Genomic DNA, 22,250 nt, shown 5'->3' on the forward strand with positions numbered 1-22,250 from the left:
ACACCAGCTGGGGGATGGGCCCCATCTGACTCCACTAGAAGCCGCAATTAGAGCCCAATTTAAGGAAATGCTGGGCTGGCTCTTCCCCGGACAGATGTGATTATAGGCTCAGAGCTAAAGTGTTACTAACAGGATGACACAGAGGTCCCGGCCAGGCCACAGGGGTGTCCAGCCCAGCCCCCTTCCTATACTCCGGGGAAACAGAGGCCCTGGTGTAGAAGGAGCCTGGCTCCAGAACCCCCTGCAGGGAAAAGGGCCATGCTCTATACTCCTCCAACTCCTACTTTCTCTGAAGGATTTACGGCAGTGTCTGGATGACGGGAGGGGCAACTGAAGCCCCCAAGCAAGGCGACATCTCAGAGTCGGTGATGATGGCCATAAAACCACTGGCTTCTCCATGCATACCTCCCAGGAACCTAGACCTGATCATCAAAATGAACAGTGGTAGCAGTTCCCTTCTGGAATGTTCACCAGACGCCCAACAGACACCTGCGTGCCTCGCCATCCTCACAGACCCCAGGAGAAAGCTGCTAGTGCAGGCCCCATTCTAGGGACGGGACCACTGTGGTGCTGAGCCTCCAGTGACTTGACCACGGTCAGGCTTGGAGGCAGGAGCAGAGCGAGGCGTTGCACAGCCCAGGTGTCCCTTGTAGTGTCAGACACATTGCCCTGAGACCCTTCAGCACGAGGCCTGGGCGGGGGACTCACAGGTGATAGAAATTGTGAGCAAGCCAACAAGGGTGGAAGTGTGGTGGGAGGATGGGTTGGGGGGCAGAGGAGCTGGTGAAAGAGGGGACTGATAAGCAGGAGATGGGTGCATGATTGAGTGGAGGGACGGATGTATAGACAGATGCGTGGATGGATGGGTGAATCTGTGAGCAGATGGATGGGTGAGTGCGTGGATGAGTGGGTAGGTGGATGGGTAGATGGATAAGTGAATAGATAGGCAGGCAGGTGGATAGGTGAATGGATGGATGGGTGGGTAGATAAATGGCTAAGATGGATAGATGTGGATGAGTGGGGTAGATGGATGGGTGTTTAGGTGGATGAATAGTGGGTAGGTGGGTAGGATGAATAGAGGGCTAGATGTGCAGATGGATAGGTGGATAGACAGGTGGATAGATGGATGAATGTGGATGGGTGGATGGGTGGACAGATGGGTGGGTGGATAGATGGATAGGTGGGTGGATGGATGGATGGAGAGATGGGTGGGTGAATGGGTGGATGGATGGGAGGATGGATGGATGGATGGATAGGTGGATGGATGGATGGATGGATGGATGGATGGGTGGATGGGTGGGTGGGTGGGTGGATGGATGGGCAGGTGGGTGGGTGAATGGGTGGATGGATGGGAGGATGGATGGATGGATGGATAGGTGGATGGATGGGTGGATGGGTGGGTGGGTAGATGGGAGGGTGGATGGGTGGGTGGGTGGATGGATGAATGAAGGCTAAGTAGATGGATGAATGTATAGGTATGTGGAAGTTTGGATGTGTGTAGATAAGTGTGTAGGTGGGTAGACATGTGGACGGACGGACAGATGGATAAACGGATGGATGAATATGTAGGTGGGTAGGTGGATGGATAGGTGGGTGGAGGGATGGACATGCAGGTGTATAGGTGAGTGTGTGGATAGATAGGTAGATGGGTGGGTGGGAGGATATGTGGGAGATGTGTGGGTAGAGGAATGGATGTTGATGGACAGATGGGTGAGTGAACGAGTTTGTAGACAAAAAGATGGGTGATGGGTTGATAAGCTATTAAAGGGGCTCTGTCTAGAGAGGGCTAAGAGGGACACAGAGCGGTTCCCCAGTTGCCCCCTCCAGGGAGACCCCTGAGATGAATGAATTATGGAATCGTGGTTGAAGCCTCACCCATCCAGGTCAGGGATCTCCAGTGCTCTGGGTCTTAGGTGTCCCATAGCTCAGACGTCCCCTAAAGAGCGTAGAACAGTGCCTTGGGTCTGGTCCTCCACTTCAGAAAGCAGAGTTCCCTGCTTGAGGCCCCTCTCCTGCATCCTTAACTGGAGCTGAGCTCCAATTCTGGCCCGAGACAGAGTGGGCTAGGGAAAGAGGAGCCCTGAACCCTGTCTTCTGTCCATGCCGAGCTGCCTCTCGAGGCCCTGGGGCTGGAGCCAGTGTCCCCCACCCCTGCATTAACTCCAGGGTGCTAGAGCCCTCTTCTGGCCATGTGCCCCACATTCTATGGGATGGGTTGTGAGTCCTCTTACTCAGGGACATTTACAGAGGTCCCACTGTGTGCCTGATCCTGGGGCCCAGCAGAGTGCACACGCTGCCCGGGGACTGTGCTTGGATGGCATGTGCCTCACACCATGTCCCCCAAGGATTCTCCCCATGTGCAAATGGAGCCCCTTCCCCATTCTGGCCAGGAACTGTGCCTCTACCCTCAAACCAGTCTGTAGACTGGCTGTCCCTGTCCATGAGAGGCCTCCCCTCACTCCTAGGACCACAGGACAAGACTGCCAGATAAAACACAGGGCGCCTAGTTCACTGTGAATGTCAGGTAAACAGGAATCATTTTTTTTGCTATAAGTATGTCCCAAATATTGTATGAGGTATACTTAAGCTAAAAATGAGTCTGTGTTTACCTGACATTCAAATTTAACTAGGTACCACATGTTTCTGTTTGCTGCCTGCCAACCCTTGCCCTGAAGCTCATTCCCCCAGCTGGCACCTGGCCTGGCCAGATGGTCCAGGTCGTGCCTGGACTTGGCCCCTGCATGCCGGACCTAGCTCTTGTCAGAGCTAGGACTCCTGCCCTTGATTCCAGGTGGACACCTACCTCCACCAGCCTGCACAGAGCAGGCTATGGACTGTTTGGCACACTGCGTCCAGTCTTCTGGGCCAGGGGAGTGATGGAGTCCCAGCTGCAGAGTATAGACCAGAAGGTCAGAGACAGAGGGGGCACAGTGACAGAGGCACAGGAGACCTAGAAGGGGTGGGGATGGTCCAGGGACTGAGACAGCCAAAGGTGCTGAACTGCAGTGGGGGAGGGGTCCGCACTGTGGCAGAGGCCAGCCTGGGCCTCTGAATCCCAGCACCAGTGGGCTTACAGGCCTTAGGAAGCAGCATGGGGTGTCCAGGAGGAGCCCCTCCCAGGGGCACACATAGGAACATTCACAACTTCCCAGAAGGGCCCATGGGGCAGCCAGAGTGGCTTTTAAAATTAGCTTCGCTAACCAGATCTGGTTATTTCAGGAGGCCCCATCCTGGGATGTCCCCTCAATAGGGCAGGCTCGGGGGAGGGGGAGGAAGAGAGGATGAACCTCTACATTCCAGGGTCCCTGGCTGAGCGCCCCCTGCAGCCTGAGAAGCAGTGAGCAGCCAGGTCCTGGTCCCCTGGTACTGAACCAGCCTGCGCCTGCAGTCACCTCTTTTGGTAATGTCCTGGAGTTGGTCATAGATATCCAAGGACACCTCTGCTGTGGGGGTGGGGTGGTATGGGAGGACCCTCATTTTGGGCATGGATTCTGCACCAGGCTTCATGCATGACTCCTTAGAAGTATAACAGTGTCCCAGACCATACGTAGGTTTGTCTGTGTCAAGGTGACACTTGGAGAGTCTTGCCCACAGGGAGCTAGGGATGCCAGGGATGTGAGGTGCCCCCACTGTCTCCTGGGGCAAGAGCTGTTGTTTCCAGCACCAGGGTTATTTCTAACAGAGCCCGTTGCTTCCCGGACCTGGTACCCCCCGCCCTAGCCTTAATTCCAGCCTCGGGTTAGTGTCCTGGCTTGCTCTCCCCACCTCAGAACCAAGGGCAGGCATGGAACTGGCACGGGGACAAGAGAAACAGCACTGTCCACTTTGATCCCAGAGGCAGGATCCATCCTCGGCCTCCCTGAGCCCCACCTTGGAGCTAGAGAGGAACGGCTTGGGCCATGCACTGCGGCCTGGAGCCTTCTTCACGCTGCACCACTGGCGCAAACAGGCAGGGGAGAGGTAGGGCCTGGCCAGGGCTTGCTCTCCTGGCTATTCACCTGTTTTTGTTGCAGGGCCCTGCTGCTCCAGCTCAGCTCTGGGATAGAGCAGGGAAGTGGGTACACAATTGAGCAAAGTCCCAGAAAGGGATGCTCAGCCCAAAAGCCTGCGGTGCTGAGGCTCAGGGAAGCATTCCCAAAGTCTCCCAACTATACCTGTGTGTGGAGCCAGCCCCTGGGACAATGTCCTCTGGACACAGACTGGACTGCATCCTCGGAAGGCTTAGCAATAAGGATGTCTACGGGTACCTCTGTTCAGAGGCCCTATCAACTCTGCTGCTGTCCCCAACCCCCCGTGCGCTAGTGTCTGAGCCTTGTGGCTTCAGCTGCACCAAGACCACCATGGTGAGGCCTCATTCAATGAGACCTCATACCAGGGACCACAGAAGAGGAAGTGGAGGGCCAGATGCCTCCTTCGCCTCCCTGAGCCCCACCTTGGAGCTTGAGAGTAATGAATGGCCAAGGTCACCAGGAGAACAAACTCAGAGTCCATGTCCAGGAAGCACGGCTGTAGGCCTTAGGCTGGGGCAGAATGCACAGCGGAGCTGAGCTGGTGGGAGATGGGGTGACCTAGGAGGGGAACCACCAAGCCAGGGCAGCTTGGAGCCAAACCCTGCTGGTCAAGCCTGGAATCTGGGTATGAGTCACGGTCCCTGGGTGGCCTGAGGCAGCCGAGGGTCATCACAGGACCCTGTCAAGAAAGGCATGGTACATCTTAGCCTCCCAGTGTCCTCGGCATCTTCCTGGGAAGGTGGGAGTGAGGTAGGGACACCAAACTTCTAGAGAAGCTGAGCTCAATTGGATAGCTCAAGTTCAATGTCCCACTCAAGAGTCTCCTGTGGCTCTGTCCCTGAAGAAACCCATCCTCCATGGCGACTCCAACCAGTTGGGACCATCAGACTCCATCAGCAGCCACCACAGCTCGAAGTGACTCTTCACTGTCATCCTGGGCTTGGCATTCATGGCCCTGTGTTCTCTGGCCTCACCCTAGCCGATCTCCTTGTCCCTTCTAGAATGGTCCTGACTTTGGACCCCTCCCAATTTGAGGTGCTCTCCAGCCTCTACACAGGACCATCTCCCAGAGACCTCTTCCTCCTCCACCCTGTGGCTGGTGGTTCTACACTGTGACCGCCTGAGGCTGGAACGTTGACCTCGTCTCTGTCCCTGCTGGCAATCCTTTGGTTCCCCCTAGTGGCCACATAAGGAAAACCCTCGGGATTTGTGGGTATGAGTTCAAGGAAAGGAGATAATTGTTAGTTGATCACCTACTGTGTGCTGGCCTCTATATCTGGTGACTGTGTACCCCAGCTCGCTGGATGCTCACAGATACCCCCTGAAGAGGTCACAAACTCGCCCTGCTCCTGTAAGAGGAGAATGACTTCCTTACCACCAAGCTAAGGAGAGATGGTGCCAGGGCTGACCGCAAAGCCACTTTTCCTCCATGGGGAAGGGCACAAGGTGGGGGAGGGGTGGGGCCATGAAAAAGAGGCCTCAACTGGTGTTCACAGACCCTGTGGCTTCCTGGCCTTGAAGGTACCCCGAGACTCAGCAGCACTGGAGGGGACAGGCTCATTCCCTCCACTTTGGGTCCTCAGGGCATTTACCTGGAGTGTGTCTAGTCGGGGTTTACACAAAGCCAGGCTCAACTCGCAGTACAATAGCGATAAATAGAATTTATTTTGTACAACACTTACTGACATACATGTAGCCACAGGGCTTCCAAAGTGGGTGTTGGGGCATGGCTCCTAATAGTGAACGGATACACACACACAGACGTGGCTCACAGCAGCTATGCCTGGCAGCCCCAGCCACTGCAGTGGTGGGAAGGGGATAGCCTGGACTCCAGACCAGCTGAGACCCCTCAGCCCAGAAAGCCCAGGAGCGTGGGGTGGCAGGGTTAAGCTGGGTGCCGGATGAGGAGCCAGGGAGGACCCTCTTCCCAACAGGGGACACTTGGCCATCGTGTGGAGGCAGTGACAGGACGTTGGCAGGTCTGTGGTAAAGCTGGGGGCTCAGGAAAGGTGACAGGAACAACAGCCCCAGCCCTTTAGCCCACCTGGGGCCTCAGGAAGCAGTCGGTATAATAGGAGGTCCCCAGGAGGACTAATGGCCCCCTTCAGGGCGGGTGCATGAAATGGGTCTTCAGTGACCTCTAAAATAGTCTTGTCCACTTGCAGCAGAGATGCCCCAGGAAGGAGAGTGCCTTGCCCAAGGTCCCACAGCAGAAGCCCCACAGGACTCCCTGCTCAGTGCTCCCTCTGAACACTCTGCACACCTGCTGCTTCTACGGTGGAGTGTGTGCTCGCCATGTTCCCTCTCCTCCTACTCTGCTCCCGAGGACTCCACAAGGGAATCCGGGGGACAGAGGCCCAGGTAGGGGCAGTCCAGGGCCAAAGTCCCTGCCCACACCCAGAGCCCCAGTCTGGGGTGGGGGTGGGGTGATGCCGGCAGCATCCACTCCCAGCTCTGGATGGCTCCGCCCTGCGGAGACAGCCCAGATGGGTGGGCCAGGGGGGTTGGAGGCAGGGGTGCCAGGGGCTGGGGTGGCTGTGGGGCAGAGGACCAGCTGCCTGGATGTGGCGCAGCATCTTCTCCTTGTGCTTCAGAGGCCTCATCTGCAGGGAATGGGAGATGAACTCAGAGGAAGAGGACAGCAGCCTGGGAGGACCAGGCATGGGCTCCTTCCATCCATGGGTATCCCCAGCCTTCCCCAGAGCCCATGATCGCCCAGTTCCTTTTGGCTCCATCAAGCTCCCCAACAACTAATAGGCAGAGCTGTGGCAGCACTATGAGCCCCCACTGCAAATATAGGGAAACTGAGGCCAAGAAGCACCAAGACTAGCCCTGGTCCCCAGCCACCAAGGCACGAGATTCACCCTCCTTCACCCCATAGGATCCGGTAAGTACTGGCTGACCTGCTCAGTCCCGCCTTCTGATGAGGTGGCAGCTAGCAGCCCTGTGGGGACAGATGCAGCCAGAGGTGGGGGCAGGAGACACAGAGAACCAGAAGTCATTGGATAAGCCCAAGTCCTCCTGGCCTAGAGGGGTATCCCAGCCGTCGGGGTCCCCTCGCTCCCTGGGTCCCTGTCCCCAACCAGCACTACCCTCTCCCAGGAGAGGTCCCTCATACCATCTGGGGTGTGTGCTGCTCAGATGTTTCCAGTTGGATCTTGATCTCGGGACACGCAGGGTCCCCCGACTTGCCGGCGTCTGGGTGGGGTGATCGTGTGAGGCCTGGGAAAGGGGGCAGGAGGGAGCCACCTCACTGGCCAAGAGGAGGCACCAAGGAGATGCAGGCATGGATGGGTGGTTGGTTCTGGGGTTCCCCAACCCTGCCAAGTCCCTCCCTTAGAGATCCTCACTCTCAACTCACCTCCCAAGTTACCCTTTATTGTCCTGTGAGACCAGTCCACCTGCCCTGGACCACTGTCCCATGCTCTGGAGTATAGGACTAGTCCCTGCCCTCTGTGCCCGGCCCTCTCCCACCCGACGCAGCTATCCTGGTACCTGGAGAGCTGCCCCCGCTCGTGGTGCTCACACTGTCGTCCAGCCATGTGCTGTAGAGGAAGGAGTCCCGCTTATGGGAAGTTCCTGAGGATGACACGCTCTCCTGGGGAAGGGGGGGAGGTCAGCCCCACCCACAGCCCCCACCCACCCCCATCCCTCGTTCATTCAGCACACATCTGCGTATGTTCTCCTGGTCCGGGTCTCAGGGATAGAACAGACCCAGTCCCTGACCTCAGGGAGCTTGAAGTCTCAGAGGTCAAGAGGCTGTGAAGAACCCTGTAACTCCACTCTAGAAGGTCAGCGGGCAGGGCCTGTGTCTGCCAGGGTACAGACCAGGCCATAGCAGGTACCCACTAGAAGTTAGTTAGATGAAAACAGCCAAGGTGCCAAAGGTGAGGCCCAGGCCACAGGGAGAGTGTGACTCGGCCTGGCCAAGGGGAGAAGTGAGGAAGATGAGAGCAGTGGGTGCGAAGGCCTGAGGGTGGGATCGGCCTGTGACAGGGACTGCGGAGGGACTCAGAATGTCTGAAGGAATGAGACAAGGGCAGAAGGAGCAGCTGGGCCCTCGGGGGTCTCTGTGGACAGCACTGGGGAGCCATGGAAAGCTAAGATTTGTCTGCATCTCCTCTGAGCTGGGACACCACCCCCCACCAATACCTCAGTCACAGCCAAGCTTATTCCTCTGCCCTAAGCACCTCCAGAGGCCCAAGAGGCCCCATCCCACCGCTGTGGGGGCCCTAATCCCCCAGGCGTCTCACCAGGCCTGTGTCATCGCCGTCCACACCTTCCGTCTCCTCCACCACGCTGGCGAAGCTGCTGGCACTGGATGAGGATCTGGAAAAGCCTTGCAGCGCTTCCGCTCTCTGGGCAGCCGTCTCCACTCTGCCACACAGTGCCGTCAGCCAGCAGCCACGGCAGGCGGCGGGCGCTGCCCCTCGTTCCCTTGTCCCCCACTCTCTCCAGGGAAGCTCAGCCAGGAGCCCCCAGCCAAGCACCCTCTGGCTGCCACTACAGCTCTTCCAGCCCCTTATCCTCCATGTTGTCGCCCTCTGGTGGTGGCTCCTCACTGCCCCAGGGACAGTCTGGTGGCTTTGGCTTGATACTCAATAACCGTGACGCTTAGTGGCTCAGTCTAGTAACACTCACTGGTCCCCTGCGATAGTCTGTGATTATGGGACCCATCTCACAGACACGGCAGCACAAGGAGGGTGGCACTCAGCCTCAGGTCACTCAGCTAAAGGCAGGACAGGGACTCGGGACTCTCACACTCAGGGCCTTTGTGTCTCCTGCCCCAAGTCTTCCCTATTGCAAAAATTCCACAACCCAATTTTGTCCCTGCTCAGCAGTCTGACTCTCCAGCTCATGATGCTGAGACCTTGACCATGAGCTCTTGACCCCCACCCCCACTCGACCCCAGCAGGGACCAGCCCAACAGAGTAGCAGCCTCCTCAGGCCTCCCTGCTTCTGGTCCCGCCCACTTGCCAGCCTCTCTCAACACCGCTCTCTTCATAGGTTTTTCCTCCTACTTCAGATAAAACTCAAAGCTCTCCCAGAACCTCCAGAGCAATAAGCAGGTCTCTGCCCACCTTCTGACCTTGTCCCCACCCACCCCCAATGGTCCAGTCCCCCAGTTTGCTCCAACTGCCAGCGGCCTTTCTTTCTATCCATCAGACATGCCTCAGAGCCTTTGCACTTGCTGCCCCCCCTCCCCAGAACCCTATCTCTACCAGGTCCATCAGTTCCTCCCTCGGCTCTCTGTCTAAAGACCCATTAAGGACACCTCCTTCCTTCCTGCACCCCTGCTAGCGACCCTGCTCTCTGTGCAGGTATGGTTTGTTAGGTATACTGTCCAGGCCAGCAGCTCTGTGGCCCCATGGGGCACACAGCTTGCCACTGTGTTCCGGAATACAGAGTGGGCACAGCATGCACGAGGCACTCAGCGGAACACCAGAAAACAAATGAGAGGCTTCCTCCCCTGAGCCCCGTGGACCTGAAGCCCTACCTGTTCTTAGTTGTGGGCATCTCCGGGGAGCTCTGAGTGGAAGAGTTCTCTGACTTGGGCTCCTGTGAGACATGTCCGCTGTCTGGGGTCTTCTGACCAGCTGGAGGGCTCTCCCTGCAGGGCAAACGGGGCCAGTGGGGGGGACTCAGTAGGGTAGAATGAGGCCCAGGCCGTGAGGTGTGGTCATGGGCATGGTGTGGCCTTAGATGGGGTAGCTGTCCCTTCCTCTCCATGGCACAGTCCCCTAAAGGATGCCCAGCCAGGACTTGGCTACACCGGGGCTTGAGCCCAGGATTTAGATTCTGAGTTCTGGCGGCATGAGACTCAGCTGGCCACTGCCTTGTGCTCATGACAAGGGACCTGCATGACAGCCCCAGGCTGCTGGCTGCTTTCCTGTCGCACGCTTCTTGCTGCAATGATGCATCTCAGAGAAGCACATGCTTGGCATGTCCAAGGCTACACAACCGAAGCAGGCTGAAGACCTCTTCTCTGCTTTCTGGGCTCAGCCTTGCCCAAGGGCATTTACAGACGCTGCTAGCCCCTCTCACTGGCTGGATGGACTGGGCAGACTGTTTCTCGATCTGAAAGGCGCTGGTCAGGGTGGGCTAGTCGGCTGGGTGCCCCTGCAGGTCAGGGTGAGCCAGCAGGCTGAGTGCCCCTGAGAGCCAGGGTGAGAGGTGCGCTGGTACCCATGAAGATCACGGTGGGTGGTGGGCTGGAGCCCCCTGCAAGTCAGGGTGGGCCACCAGGACTGGGTACCCTTAAGGTCAGAGCTGGCAGCGGCTGGCGCCCCTACAGGTCAGGGTGGGAGATGCGCTGGTACCCCTGAAGGTCAGGGTGGGTGGCGGGCTGGCGCCCCCTGCAGGTCACGGTGGGAGGCGCACTAAGTGCTCTGATGGATCAGGCTCCCACTCACCCACCTCTTCTCCTGCACCTCCTGGATGTTCTCGATGCCAATGGCGCTGCTGCGGCGGGAGCCAAATGGACCAGACTTCTTCCTTGTGGGGCTCTTCCCAGGGACAATCAGGGACTGTGGGGAGAGACTCCGACTCAGTGCCCACCTGCCTTGCATTCCCAGTGGCCCCACCTCCCCCTGGGGCCCTGCCACCGCGCCCTAAAGCCAACAGGTGATGAGCAAGAAAGGAGAGAAAATGTGCTTTCCGGAGGGAGGGCTGCTTGATAGATGGGCAGGCTCAGAGAGGGCCAGTGCTGCTCCGGAGAACACACAGCATGGCTGTGCTGGACCTTAGTCCGAGAAGGGCAGGATTAGGGTTAGGCCACTAGGGTTAGGAGGAAGGACAAATCCTCAGACTCTCGCCCCTGGGCCTCATGGGAGCTGCAGCCTAAAAGTAGTCGTGAGAAAGCAGTGGTAACCCCAGCCCCTGCCAGGGCACCTGCACCTTCAGATTTCAGGCTCTGTCCCCCGAGTAAGGACACCCCCCCTATACAACACACTATGGCGGGAAGCCCGGCATCGGAAGCGTTGGGAGGTAGCAAGTGGTCCCTGTGGGGGTATGAAGGGAGGGACAGGACCTGCAGGCAGCTCGTGGTGTGGAGGGGACACAGGGAGAGAAGGATGGTGCTTCATGCAGAACCGGCAATATTGGGAGACGTGCAGCTGGGCAGAGGGTCTTTGAGTACCAGATCCCGGCAAGGACCCAGTCCGGGTTCTAGGGGCCAGGCCAGGGCCTGGGGACTCTGACCGGGTCCCAGTATCACCAGAGCTGTGGCACTCTGCCCTGCACGCCCTTGGGCCTGTCCCGGGAAGGGGGCAACGTCCCCAATATGGCCTCCGTCCTGAGAGCGAGCAGAGAAGAGCGCGTGCAGGTGCAGGCAGCTCCAGAGCCGCGGCCCCTGGGTGGGATGACAACCTCTTCCACAGCTCCTATGCCTAAGGCGCTGCCCCGGCGTCCGAATCTACTCGCGCTTTTCCCGGGAATAAGCAATGACTGGCGTGGGGCAGAGAGGTACACAGTGGAGGGAGAGAGAACACAGAAGGATGGAGAGAGAGAGAGAGAGAGAGAGAGAGAGAGAGAGAGAGAGAGAGGAACAAAGGAAGCAGTGGCAGGTGGGTACCGCAAGAGCACACGACACGGGCAAAGAGAAACCAAGGGGTTGGGAGGGACAGTGGGACACAGTGGGGCAAGGGAGGTGAGACGGGAGAGTTGGAGGGGGTGCAAGCGGACAGGGACGAGGAGGAATGGCAGATGGCGAAGGGAGAGAAGGATGAGGAGACAGGAAGGGTAAGAAAAGGAAACCAAGTGAAGAGAGGGAGAGTTGTGCAAAAACAAAAACAGAAATGGGTCTGGTTACTGCCACGGCAGGTGCTGCTGGCTTGGTCCTAACCCGGGGCCCCTCCACAGCCACCCCCAGGAGGCCAGGCCACTCCACAGGCACGAAGGGAGGGGCTGAGAACCTGGGTTGGGGAGAAGTTGGGCCAGTTCCTAGATGACAATGGACTTGGTGACCACTGGACAGCAGAGACCTCACTTTGCTCCCCTGGCCAGACCAGACCACAAGAGAGATGGTAGGGAGAGGGGAGACTCCCGCCACACGACACAGCCACACAGCACGAAGCACAGAGCCTGGCATGCAGCAGACAGGAAGAGAAGAGTGGGCGGCTGGGTAGGTACAAGGATGGATGGACTGATGGATAAACAGACAGATGAATGGCTGGGAAGATGGATGGATGTGTACGTGGGTAGATGGATGCATGGATGAATAGTATGATGGGTAGACGTGTTGTTGTATGGGCAGATGAACGGATAGATGCAGGGGTGGGTGGATGGGTAGGTGGATGTGTGAGTGCACTAATGGGTAGATGTATGGGAAGGCAAAGGGCAGAGCAATGGGGGCAGTGTCTAATGTGGCCACTAGATGGCGCAAAGCAACTAAATCATAACGTAGGTTTGTAACATTTGCTGAGTGTGTGGGGGGGCAGACTCCTACAGAGCCTGGCAGACAATTAGTAATCATAGAGAAGGGGTTCATTCAGGAGACGCCCACACAGAAGCCCAGTTCCAGACACATAAAAGACAGTCACAGGCATTGAGGCCCTGGCTGCCACAAACACAGAATGCCACACCAGAAACGTCCACACAGCAACATACATCCTAACAGACAGCAGGCATCCCCCGATAATCAGGGCTTAGCACACATCACTTGTTCACATTGCAGCCCAAGTCCTGACACACAGTAGGTGCTCACGCAAAAGCCCAGGGTTGGGGGCACAGAGTAGGTGCTTACAGAGTAGGTGCCCACACAGCAGCCCAGTTTCCAACACACAGTAGGTGCTCACACAGCAGCCCGGGGGGCACATAGTAGGTGCTCACAAAGTCATGTCCACACAGCAGCCTGGGTCCCGACACACAGTGATGCCCACAGCCTGACATACAGAGGTGAGAGGTGCTTCCAGAAACCTAAGGCTTGACAGTAAATGCCCACACAGCAGCCCAGTCTCCAGCACACAAAAGACAGCAGGAGTTCAGTAAGGGTCAGGACACAGAGGCTGCAGAAAGTCACACCCAAATAAACAAACGGCCAGGTGGAGAAGGCCAAGGGGGTGGGGAACAGTATCCCAGTATCCTGATTGGGGCACTTGGCCATTGAGAATAGTGTCTATACCAAGTCCAGTGTCCATGACGGACACATGATCAACAGGGCCATGGGAGGTGGTAAGGCCAGGCCTTAGGAGGCAGGGGAAACCAAGGGCCCGGGGCGGGGGGAGCAAGAGGTAGGAGGGCAGAGGGAATGGGGGGACACTCACTATTCCAGCTGCCTTGGCCAGGTCAGGGTTGTTGGGGGTGAAGCTCCCACTGTGGCTCGTAGACACGGTGTTGGGCTTCTTGTTGCTCAGTCCCATGGCATCCATGGACTGGCTCCGGCTCCGGATGACCCTCTGTGAGAACAGGGGCGGGTGTAAAGGAGGTATGGGCTTTCTGGGAGCCTCTAACCTTTGGGGAACCTCAGGGATACACGCATCCGGTCCCTCCCCACCAGTGGCACTCAGGGTGAACCTCGGAAGCCCCACCGCTTTGTGACATAGCAGTTTCCCTGTGTGCCACACAAGAGGCAGGGATACAGAGTGCTTAGAAGTAGCTGGGCTTCGGATGCCTCACCGGCATGTTGTCTCGTGGGTGTCATGAGGAAGACAGGCAATACTGAGTATGTACATGACTGACTGCTCCTCAGGAGCCCTGTGGGACCCTCTTAGAGTTCTTTCCCCCTCTTTCTGTCCATTTCCAGACCATGCTAGACCAAATGCTTCCTCAGGAGCCAGACAGTGTATACAAACTCTGCCATCCAAGCCTTCCACAAGACAGTGGGACTGTCTAATGCGCACATTACCCAGTAGAAAACCTAGGCAGAGGGGAGCCTGGGGCCCATAGGGCCAAATCCTGTGCCCTTCCCTGCAGACTCAATTGCCTTGGAGGCATGCTTTGACCTAATCCAGGGCCCCTACTTAGAACTAGCAAGATGAGAAACTTCTAGATCCTGCTCAGAGGAAACACCAGACCTGTGTTCAATCCATGGGTCCCTGGCTCTGGTGGTAGGGCCAGGGCTCTCTAGATCAATTTGTTGGTATCCTTTGTGGGCCACTGGACTAATCTCCCTATATGAACCCACAGTTCCCACTGTAGCTGAGCTGGGGTGAGGCCACCTCCCACCAGTGGACTAGGAGGAGCAATCACTGCCCAGCGCCCAGCAGCTGATGAGTTCAGACCCCATCCAAAAGTGGGGGCAGAAGTCCCCCTCCACTGCCTCGCTCTAGTTTGTCCGTGCTCTGGTAGATGGAGCAGGCATTTATACCCGCATTATGCTAACCTAACTGTTTTACATATAATTAAAAAAGTTTGTGCATGACGGGCTGTCACGACCCCCATTTCCCTACTCAACAGATAAACTGGGGTTTGGAGCAATGCCCGAGCTGGTAAGTGGCAGGACTGAGCTGGAAAAACAGGAACTCCATACTCTCAGCTAAATCACATAGTACCAGGGGAGGTCACACAGCGAGCTCCCTCTGCAATGTCACCCAGTCCACATATGCCTCCTGAGCCCATTTCTTAGAGACATGACAGACCCCCTCTCCTCTTTTTTGCCCTCAGACTTGGCAGTCACAGTCTGTGACACTAGTGGCTCCTTGCTGCTGTCTGGAAGACTCCAGCCTTTGATGGGGCTCCCAGGTAGACCCTCCCCTGAGTCCCTCCAGCCGTTAACTGCACCCCAAACCAGAGCCCCACTTTATACTCTTCCTCCTGACTCAGACTGCCCAAAGCACAGAGCACATCTCTAGACCTCAATGCACCTGAAAGTGTAGGTCCACCAAGCTACGTCCTAATACTAGCCACACTTCTAAGCAGAGATACAAGTCCTCAGCCAGACCCCGCCTTAGCTCCATCCCCAGGACTCAGAACAAGACCTGCCCTAACCCACCTCCAGCCACATCTCCCTCACAGAATCCCGCCCCTCAGACCCCAATTCTAGGACTAGGGCCACAGCCCCTCTCCAGGCCCATCCACACCCGGCTGCCTCGAGCTGTCATGTCCCGTTCCTTCTCCATCAGCCCCAGCCCGCTAGAGCTCCATCCTGCCAGGGTGGAAACCAGGGCCTTCACCTTGAAAGACTCGAAGAAGCCGCCGCCACCGCTTCCGTTCTCCATCTTATCATCGTCGCCACCCAGGCCCATCATGGACTGGCTGTGGATGTGGAGTTCCTCATAGAGTGTCTCCAGAAGGGCAACACGCGTCCGCTCCTGTGGGTCGGCCATGAGAGACCCCAGAGATCAACCCCCGACCTGGCAATTACAATCCTAGCTTCACCTACCCTGTGCGAGGCATGCTGAGGTCCTTAGGTACTTGTGCTGGCTTCCCCAATTCTCTAGCTCCCTCCTCCTGCGTGGCATCTTCCCCCTCCAGCCCATGCTGGACACTGGCCTCTGCTGCCTCTCACTTCACCCGTATCTCTGTCCGCCCCAGTCAGCCCCCCAAAGTCAAGGTCTGAGCATGCCTTCTCCCTCCAGGGCGGGGAGCATCCATCCCTCCAGTCCACATTACCTCCAGTTTGGCAAACTTCTCTGCTTTATAGCAAGCATACTCAGCGTTGATCAACTTCGTCAGCAGAAATTCCTGGAACTCAGGCCCCTGGGAGTCCCCAGAGTGGAGGAGACAAAAGGAGGGTCAGAAGAACACTAGGGAGAGGAGCTGAGCTTGGTGAGTCCGACTGGAGCTCCCGAGCCGTGCCCTACTAGGGCCTGAGGTCACCCTATCCACTCCCAGAGGGCTTCTCCTTGGACTCAGCTCTCTAGCTGGGCACTACAGGGGATTCTGTATCTCTGATGGACCCCCCCAACTTGGGAGGGCCCAGCAGAACATGCAGGGGGAGGGAAGGATCAAACCAAGGTTTGCCATGTGTAGCAAGTGAGGGGTTGACAGGGACATGTGTACACCCTCCCCCAGAGAAAGGACAGACCGACCAAGAGAGAAGAGATGAAAGGCCACAGTCAGCTAGTGAAAATGCCAAACAGCCCTGCAGTGTACTCTGTGACCTTGCAGAATAAGTCACAGCATTTATCAAGACAAAGAGAGGCAGCTCAGCTGAAGGGTGAAGGGGAACCTAGATCCCCAGTACAGAGTTGGCCTTCGGGTTCTCCCACTTCAGTCCTGCTCTGGGCCAGGGAAGCAGGGCTGCCTCTCACCTTCCTGAACACAGCAGGGTCCGGGAGGGGGGGCCCAAAGAAGGGCACATCGTCTCTCGCGGTGACAGAGACCTGGAAGGAGAGGAAGCTGTTTCTGTGGGGTCCAGGGCCCACCCTACTCACAACATCTAGGACCCCTAAATCGGTCCATGGGGTTCAGGAGGCTCTGGGGCTGCCCAGAGAGGGAACCTTCTAATCCAGAATTCCAGCTCCTCCAGCCACTGCCCTGAGTCTGCAGGGTGGGGCTGGTCAGGGAACTGCGTGAGGAAGCGGAAGCTCGGGAGGGGGCAAGAACAGACAGAATGGGAGGTAAGTGGCCCCTCTAAAGAGGGGCCTTCCTTCCTCACAGCCCACAAGCCCTGGGAAGCCCCAATTTCACCTACCTTGTAGAGGGGGCCATCGGGGCCGCCCCTCTCTGCCTGCACCACCACGTAGGCGTGCAGAAAGTTGGACGCAATCATGTCCGGCACAAAGGGCGTGTTCTCATCCTGGAAGACCACCGCGACGATGTCGTTTCCAATATGCCGCTTCCGCTGCAACTGAGCACAGGGCCACAGGCGTTCATGGCCTGGCCATGCAGGGTGTGGGACGGGGGTACCCAGAGGGTGTGGGGTTGGAGGGGAGACGGGGCAATCAGAGAGCGCACCTAGGCATGTGTGCTCCTGCCCACCCCCAGACTTGTCTTAAGATTATTCCCGTTTCCTTGGATACCTCTGACAGATGAGAAAATGGAAGCAGAGAGAAGATTGATTCCAAGGCCTCCCGATGCCCTCGGGGACTTGAACCCAGGTCTCAAACCCGGGTCCCATCTCTCAGCCCCTCCCCTATCTCAATCCTATCCCAACACCCGCAACACATACTCCATCACTGGAAAATGAAACTAGTGTTGCTAAAAGGGAAAAACCAAAAGAAGAAGCCAGTAAGAATAACACAGCTCCATCATTTATAACCCTTTTAGCACCCTGGGCTGGGGGACCGCAGTCAAGCAGATGCCCTGATGGGAACGCTCAAAACAAGGTAAACTGAATTTTGAGCTTAGGGCTAAGAACATGCCTGAACTCCCTGTTCTTCGTGGGACTCCCCACTTCCTTTTGTTAGCAACTTGGCAGCCTGTCATTGTATCTTAAAAAAGGTTCCTAACTCCTGGCTCTAAGTCTCAGGACCCCCACGTGACCCCACCAAGCCTCTTGTTCCCGCTGTGTAAATCTGCTCTAGTCACGTTCCCGCTCCCTTTAACTCATCTACCTTGTAGATGTCATTACTATCATCGCCCCACAGAGGCAGAAGCCAGGGCTCTCCTACCTCCCCTCCACCTACAGCCCACCCTGAGGGGGGGAAACAAGTCATTTCCGCATCTGTATGACAGGGCCAGTGCTGAGGCTGCCACGATGGACGAGGAACAGACAAGTGGATGGGGTCACAGGTGACTGTAGGAAACAGGTAGATGGGTGCCCAGGCTACCTGCTGGGCGTCCCCTTCTGTGTAGGGCAGCTTGGTGGACACGTGAAACATGATCTCCTTGTTGCGGAAGTTGCAGTACACGGACTCGGTCCCGGTCTGCCCGTGAGTCACGTCCAGGCCTCCTCGGAACCTGTCCCCAGGCCCCCAAGGCCATGGCTCAGTCTCCAGCTCCAGTCAGGCCTCCCTGGGGCCAGGACGGGGCTCCCTCCCTGCTCAGGAACATGGTCCTATCTGCTCTAGTCATCTGACCCTGGGACTCACCCCTTGAAGTCCTGCAATTTGACTTTCTGGCCCAGAAACTCAAGGAACTCCACGAAGGCGGGGCTTTCCTCATTGGTGCTGAAGAGTTCCTCTTCAGAAGTCTGGGGGCCACAGAGAGGGGCAAAGTCGCAAAGCTGCAGCTTCTGAGTGACCCTCCCTTAGTCCCATATCCTCCCAAAGTGGGCATGGACAGTCCCCAAGCTCCTGGGAAACAGTGAGTGTTCTGGCAGGTGACAGTTGAGGCTGAGGGGGGGTGAGCCACAGGCTGGGCCAGGGGAAGGGTGGGAAAACACACCTGCCCCAGCTTCTGATAAATGACTCCGAACTTGAAGTTATTGCTGATAACATGTTCATCAAAGGTGACGATGAGTCTGGAGGCCTGGGGGAGTGCCAAGTAGTGTGTGCTGGAAGCGTCGCTGTGCTCTCTCTGCCTCCACCACACACACACACACACACACACACACACACACACACACACACACACGCACGCACACACACACACAAACCATCCTCAAAACAAGGTCATAGGGAGACTCCACTGGTCCTCTGCTGCTTGCTTTCAGAGAGCTTCAGTCTTTTGCCTCTGATCAGCATCCTACAGCCCTGTGCAGGGCTGGGACCTGGCTCTGATTCTGTTGGATTTCCAAATTCTACCATGAGCCCTGCCTATTATAGCCAAGGCCACCCCAAACCACTCTGCAATGCTCAGCTCACTCCCTGACACCTCAGCAAACTTCCTCATGCTCCTTAACAGTTCAGCCATCTTGCCTTGGGGCCCCAAGCAAGTGTCCTTCCTCACTCTGAACCTGTTTTCCCCACTGAAACCAAGATGTGGGGTTTGATTTCTGATATCCCTTCCCTCACCTATCAGGATCACAGCCTGATTTAAAATATTCAGCTAGGACACCCACCCCACCCCAGGATATTTCAAGGCCATGTCTTCCAGATGACAGAAGCCACTGCACTTATTCCAGCATCGTCACAGCCATGGGAGCAGCGGGGTGGGGGCTCCAAGTACATCTGTTGTGGGGAAGCACTTACAGGGCTATCAGTGTTATTCGGTCTCCCTATATCCTCTAGAAGGCAAGGACCATGGAAAAGAAGTCTAGAGCACAGACTATCCTAGGAAGCTCTCCAGACAACGTGAGATATTCCGTGCAGGAGCAAGGCTGCAGGTAGGCCCTCCTTATCTGCAGTGCGTCCTTAGGTAAACACAGAACCCTTCTGTGCTTCCTACCGCACACTGTGGGCCATGTATGGTCATCAGGGCAAACAAAGAGGGCCTAGCCACAAAAGGTATCAACAGGTGCTCACTCCTCCCCCTCCCGCTGTCACACACCCTGGGTGGACAAACCAGGGCAGATACCTTGGGGTAGAGTACAGGGTAAAATCGATCCACGTTGACATCTTCACATACCAACTGCAAAAGACCACAGGGAGGGGTGTGAGCTGGGGTCAAGGAGAAAGAAAGGGAGAGACTCTCTGCATCTTGGTAGGCAAGTCTAGGGAAGACAGCAGTGGTAGGGAGGGGCTGGGCTGGGCTGGAAGCAACAGAGAAGAGTGAAAGACTGGGGGCCCGCACTGCTGCTCAGACTGGGGCTCAGAGAACTAGGGCCACACTGGGTGAGATCAGGGAAGAAGAAGCTGCCCTTAGAAGCAGCTGCCATCAGGCCCAGGGACCCAGGAGGTTCATGGTTTCACCTTTGCCATCTGGACCACATTGGGGAACTCAGTGAGGCAGGAGATGGGGATGACGTCATGGTAGGTCCGACACTTGGTCCTGGGAGGAGAGAGCTACGTTGGTGAGAGACTCAACAGCGGGAAGACCTCAGGGGACCAGAGGTGACGGCAGGGCACCAAGCCTGGCTAAGGCACTACCTTGCTGTGTGGCCTCAGGCAAATTCTTGCTCCTCTCTGGGCCTCCATCAGGAAGGCAGGTACAGGGAGCTGTGCTCGAATTCTAGACCTTGGCCCTCCCTACTGTCTTGGGGTTCCCCCTTCCACTGCCCTTACCTAAGCAGTAGCCGCAGGTGCTCTTGATCCCCGATGACATCGTACTTGAGAGAGAAGACCAGGTGGCCAAGAGCAGTGTCCAGAGAATAATAATTGAAGTGCTCCTGCAGGAGGGGCAGGGGAAGTGAGGGAGAGGAGGTCTTGGCTTCTGGGAATCAAACAGTCAACTTGGTCCCAAGCAGCAGATACCACGGGCAACAGCAGACTCCGTACCAGTCGGGCAGCCTGAGGAGCACGTCCATCACTCTCCTGCTCTATTAGCTGGGAGGGAGGCCACTTACCTGGATGGGGCCCGGAAGTGAGGTACAGAGCCTGGCACTGTGCTCAAGAATGCCTGCTGGGACTTTATCTCTGGCTCCTTATCCAAGTCGAGCCACCCACATGTACATCTGTGTGTCTGTATGTATATGTATGTATGTCCCTAAGTACCCAGCAATCACTCTACAAGAAAAGCCAACTAGACAGGTGGTGGTGCTAATCCTAGCACTGGGGAGGCAGAGGCAGGCGGATCTCTTGAGTTTGAGGCCAGTTTGGTCTACAGAGGGAGTTCCAGGACAGACAAGGTTATACAGAGAAGTCCTGTCTCGAAAAACCAAAAGAGAGAGAGAGAAGGAAGGAAGGAAGAAGGAAGAGGAAGGAAAGAAGGAAGAGGAAGAAAAGAAGGAAGAGGAAGGAAGGAAGGAAGGAAGGAAGGAAGGAAGGAAGGAAGAAAGGAAGGAAGGAAGGAAGGAAGGAAAAGTCAACTAGATGCCCATGATGGTAAACACCTGGCATTCCAGCCTAGGGAGGCTGAGGCAGGTGATCCCGAGTTCAAGGCCAGCTGAGCTACACAGTGAGGCTGTCTCAAGAAAAAGAGAATGGTAGGATGGGCCGAATGGCCCACTAGTTGAGAACATGTACTGTTCTTCTGAGGACCCGACAAGCTCTGTTCCCAGAACCCGTGTCAAATGGCTCACAGCTGCTTGTAACTCTGTAACTCTAGGGTCGGGGGATCCAGTGCCGTCTTCTGACCTCCACAGAATGAAGGGAGTGGGAAGGGAGGGAGGGACAGAGGCCAACTACCAAGTGTAGGGCACTGAAAGGAAAAGAAGTCAAATAGTTGATTGCCCAACCTGTGGCTCAGTGGCCCCTGAAGTCAAGGCCCGTGAGAAACAGGAAATGACGCATCCTAACTGACCAGGCAGGTTCCTGACATCCTTACCAGAAAAGAGGGTACGAGGGATGCCTATGACAGGAATGGCACCCTCTTTATGGGAACCCAGGCCTTTTGGGGGAACCTTTTGGGAGGGAAATCCCTAAACCCAGAAGTGAGGGGTCGCAGCCCCAGTCTGGCCCTGGGCTCCCCCTGCTGGCTCGGGCCTGGGAGTGGAACTGCTCAGCCACACCCGCCCTGAGAATCAATCACCCTGGAAGTGAATCTTGTTTAAACATGAACGTTGCGTTTGGAGGCAGGGTGGAGAAAGAGGCAGGGCTGGGGGGTGTGCCCTCAAATTTGCAGTGCCCCTTTACGAGGTCTGTTGAATGGACCCAGACCCACAGATCCCCCTGGACCCCAACCTAGGCACAGGGTGGAGAAAACCCCAAGATGTCTGACATAGATGATCGGTCCATAGAGGATTGGCAGGCACTTGGCCAGGAAGTCCAGGGGCTGGGAGTTCCCCACTAGGCTGGAGGAACTCTAGAGACACAGTGGGAGGTGGGATCATGGTCTCAAGAGATTGGTCCCTAAGGCCACCCTCACTGCCTCTTACCACCAACATGTGGTCCCTATGCTGGGCACTGCCTCTTCCCTAGCCACCCCAACTCCTCACTCTGTCCTACTGACCTGACCCTGGTCACCCTGGTAACCACAGCCCCCTCTTGTTCTCTATACCTGCCATACCAAAAACCCCTGCTCCACCCAGCACTGTGACACCTCTGGTAAACCTTAGAGTGCCAACTATGCCAGGCTCACAGTCCCTGACTCCTAGACACAGCTGAGCGCACTGGACAGTGGGCACTGGAATGAAGGTCCCCCTCCCTCCACCCCAGGCTTGGCCAGGAGGTAGAATCGAGTGCTATTCTCTGGCTCCATCCCCAGGCAAAGGCTGGAGCTTCAGCCTGCTGGGTTAGTCACCGCAGTGAATTGCCCCACCCACCCCCAGCCAGACAGCACCAGTGATTTCCTAGAAGCAGCCTAGTGCCCTGGGTCCATACTGAGGCCACATGGCTTCTCAATTATGCAAATGTGCTCCTTCTTCCATTAAGTGCACGTACATGCGCGCGCGCGCGCACACACACACACACACACACACACACACACACACACACACGG

At 56.7% G+C, this 22,250-nt stretch overlaps 1 protein-coding gene across 18 annotated transcripts in view; it reads right to left on the minus strand.

The window, feature by feature from the left end:
- Positions 1-6,380: 6,380 nt before the first annotated feature.
- Rap1gap (RAP1 GTPase activating protein) overlaps positions 6,381-22,250 on the minus strand; it is a 61,654-nt gene continuing 45,784 nt past the window's right edge. For 4 of the 18 annotated variants that reach the window (XM_050154977.1, XM_050154960.1, XM_050154940.1 and 1 more), the window contains 19 exons: positions 19,937-20,040; positions 19,625-19,703; positions 19,290-19,343; positions 18,219-18,302; positions 17,924-18,024; positions 17,663-17,792; positions 16,585-16,740; positions 16,202-16,273; positions 15,561-15,647; positions 15,122-15,259; positions 13,274-13,405; positions 11,379-11,456; positions 10,428-10,537; positions 9,508-9,621; positions 8,264-8,387; positions 7,506-7,555; positions 7,129-7,263; positions 6,914-6,954; positions 6,381-6,613 (listed from right to left, as the gene is read on the minus strand). In XM_050154977.1, coding sequence (XP_050010934.1) covers positions 6,918-6,954; positions 7,129-7,263; positions 7,506-7,555; positions 8,264-8,387; positions 9,508-9,621; positions 10,428-10,537; positions 11,379-11,456; positions 13,274-13,405; positions 15,122-15,259; positions 15,561-15,647; positions 16,202-16,273; positions 16,585-16,740; positions 17,663-17,792; positions 17,924-18,024; positions 18,219-18,302; positions 19,290-19,343; positions 19,625-19,703; positions 19,937-20,040 — 1,785 coding nt within the window. In that variant the 3' untranslated portion in view covers positions 6,381-6,613; positions 6,914-6,917. Of the gene's footprint in view, positions 6,614-6,913; positions 6,955-7,128; positions 7,264-7,505; positions 7,609-8,263; positions 8,388-9,507; positions 9,622-10,427; positions 10,538-11,378; positions 11,457-13,273; positions 13,406-15,121; positions 15,260-15,560; positions 15,648-16,201; positions 16,274-16,584; positions 16,741-17,662; positions 17,793-17,923; positions 18,025-18,218; positions 18,303-19,289; positions 19,344-19,624; positions 19,704-19,936; positions 20,041-22,250 lie in introns of all 18 variants that reach the window. The other 14 variants (XM_050154987.1, XM_050154916.1, XM_050154967.1 and 11 more) reach the window with 9 other exon arrangements.

This window comes from Alexandromys fortis, unplaced genomic scaffold (assembly GCF_014885135.2).
Source record: "Alexandromys fortis isolate MF-2015 unplaced genomic scaffold, M_Fortis_MF-2015_v1.1 scaffold_26, whole genome shotgun sequence".
Classification (NCBI taxonomy): Eukaryota; Metazoa; Chordata; class Mammalia; order Rodentia; family Cricetidae; genus Alexandromys; species Alexandromys fortis.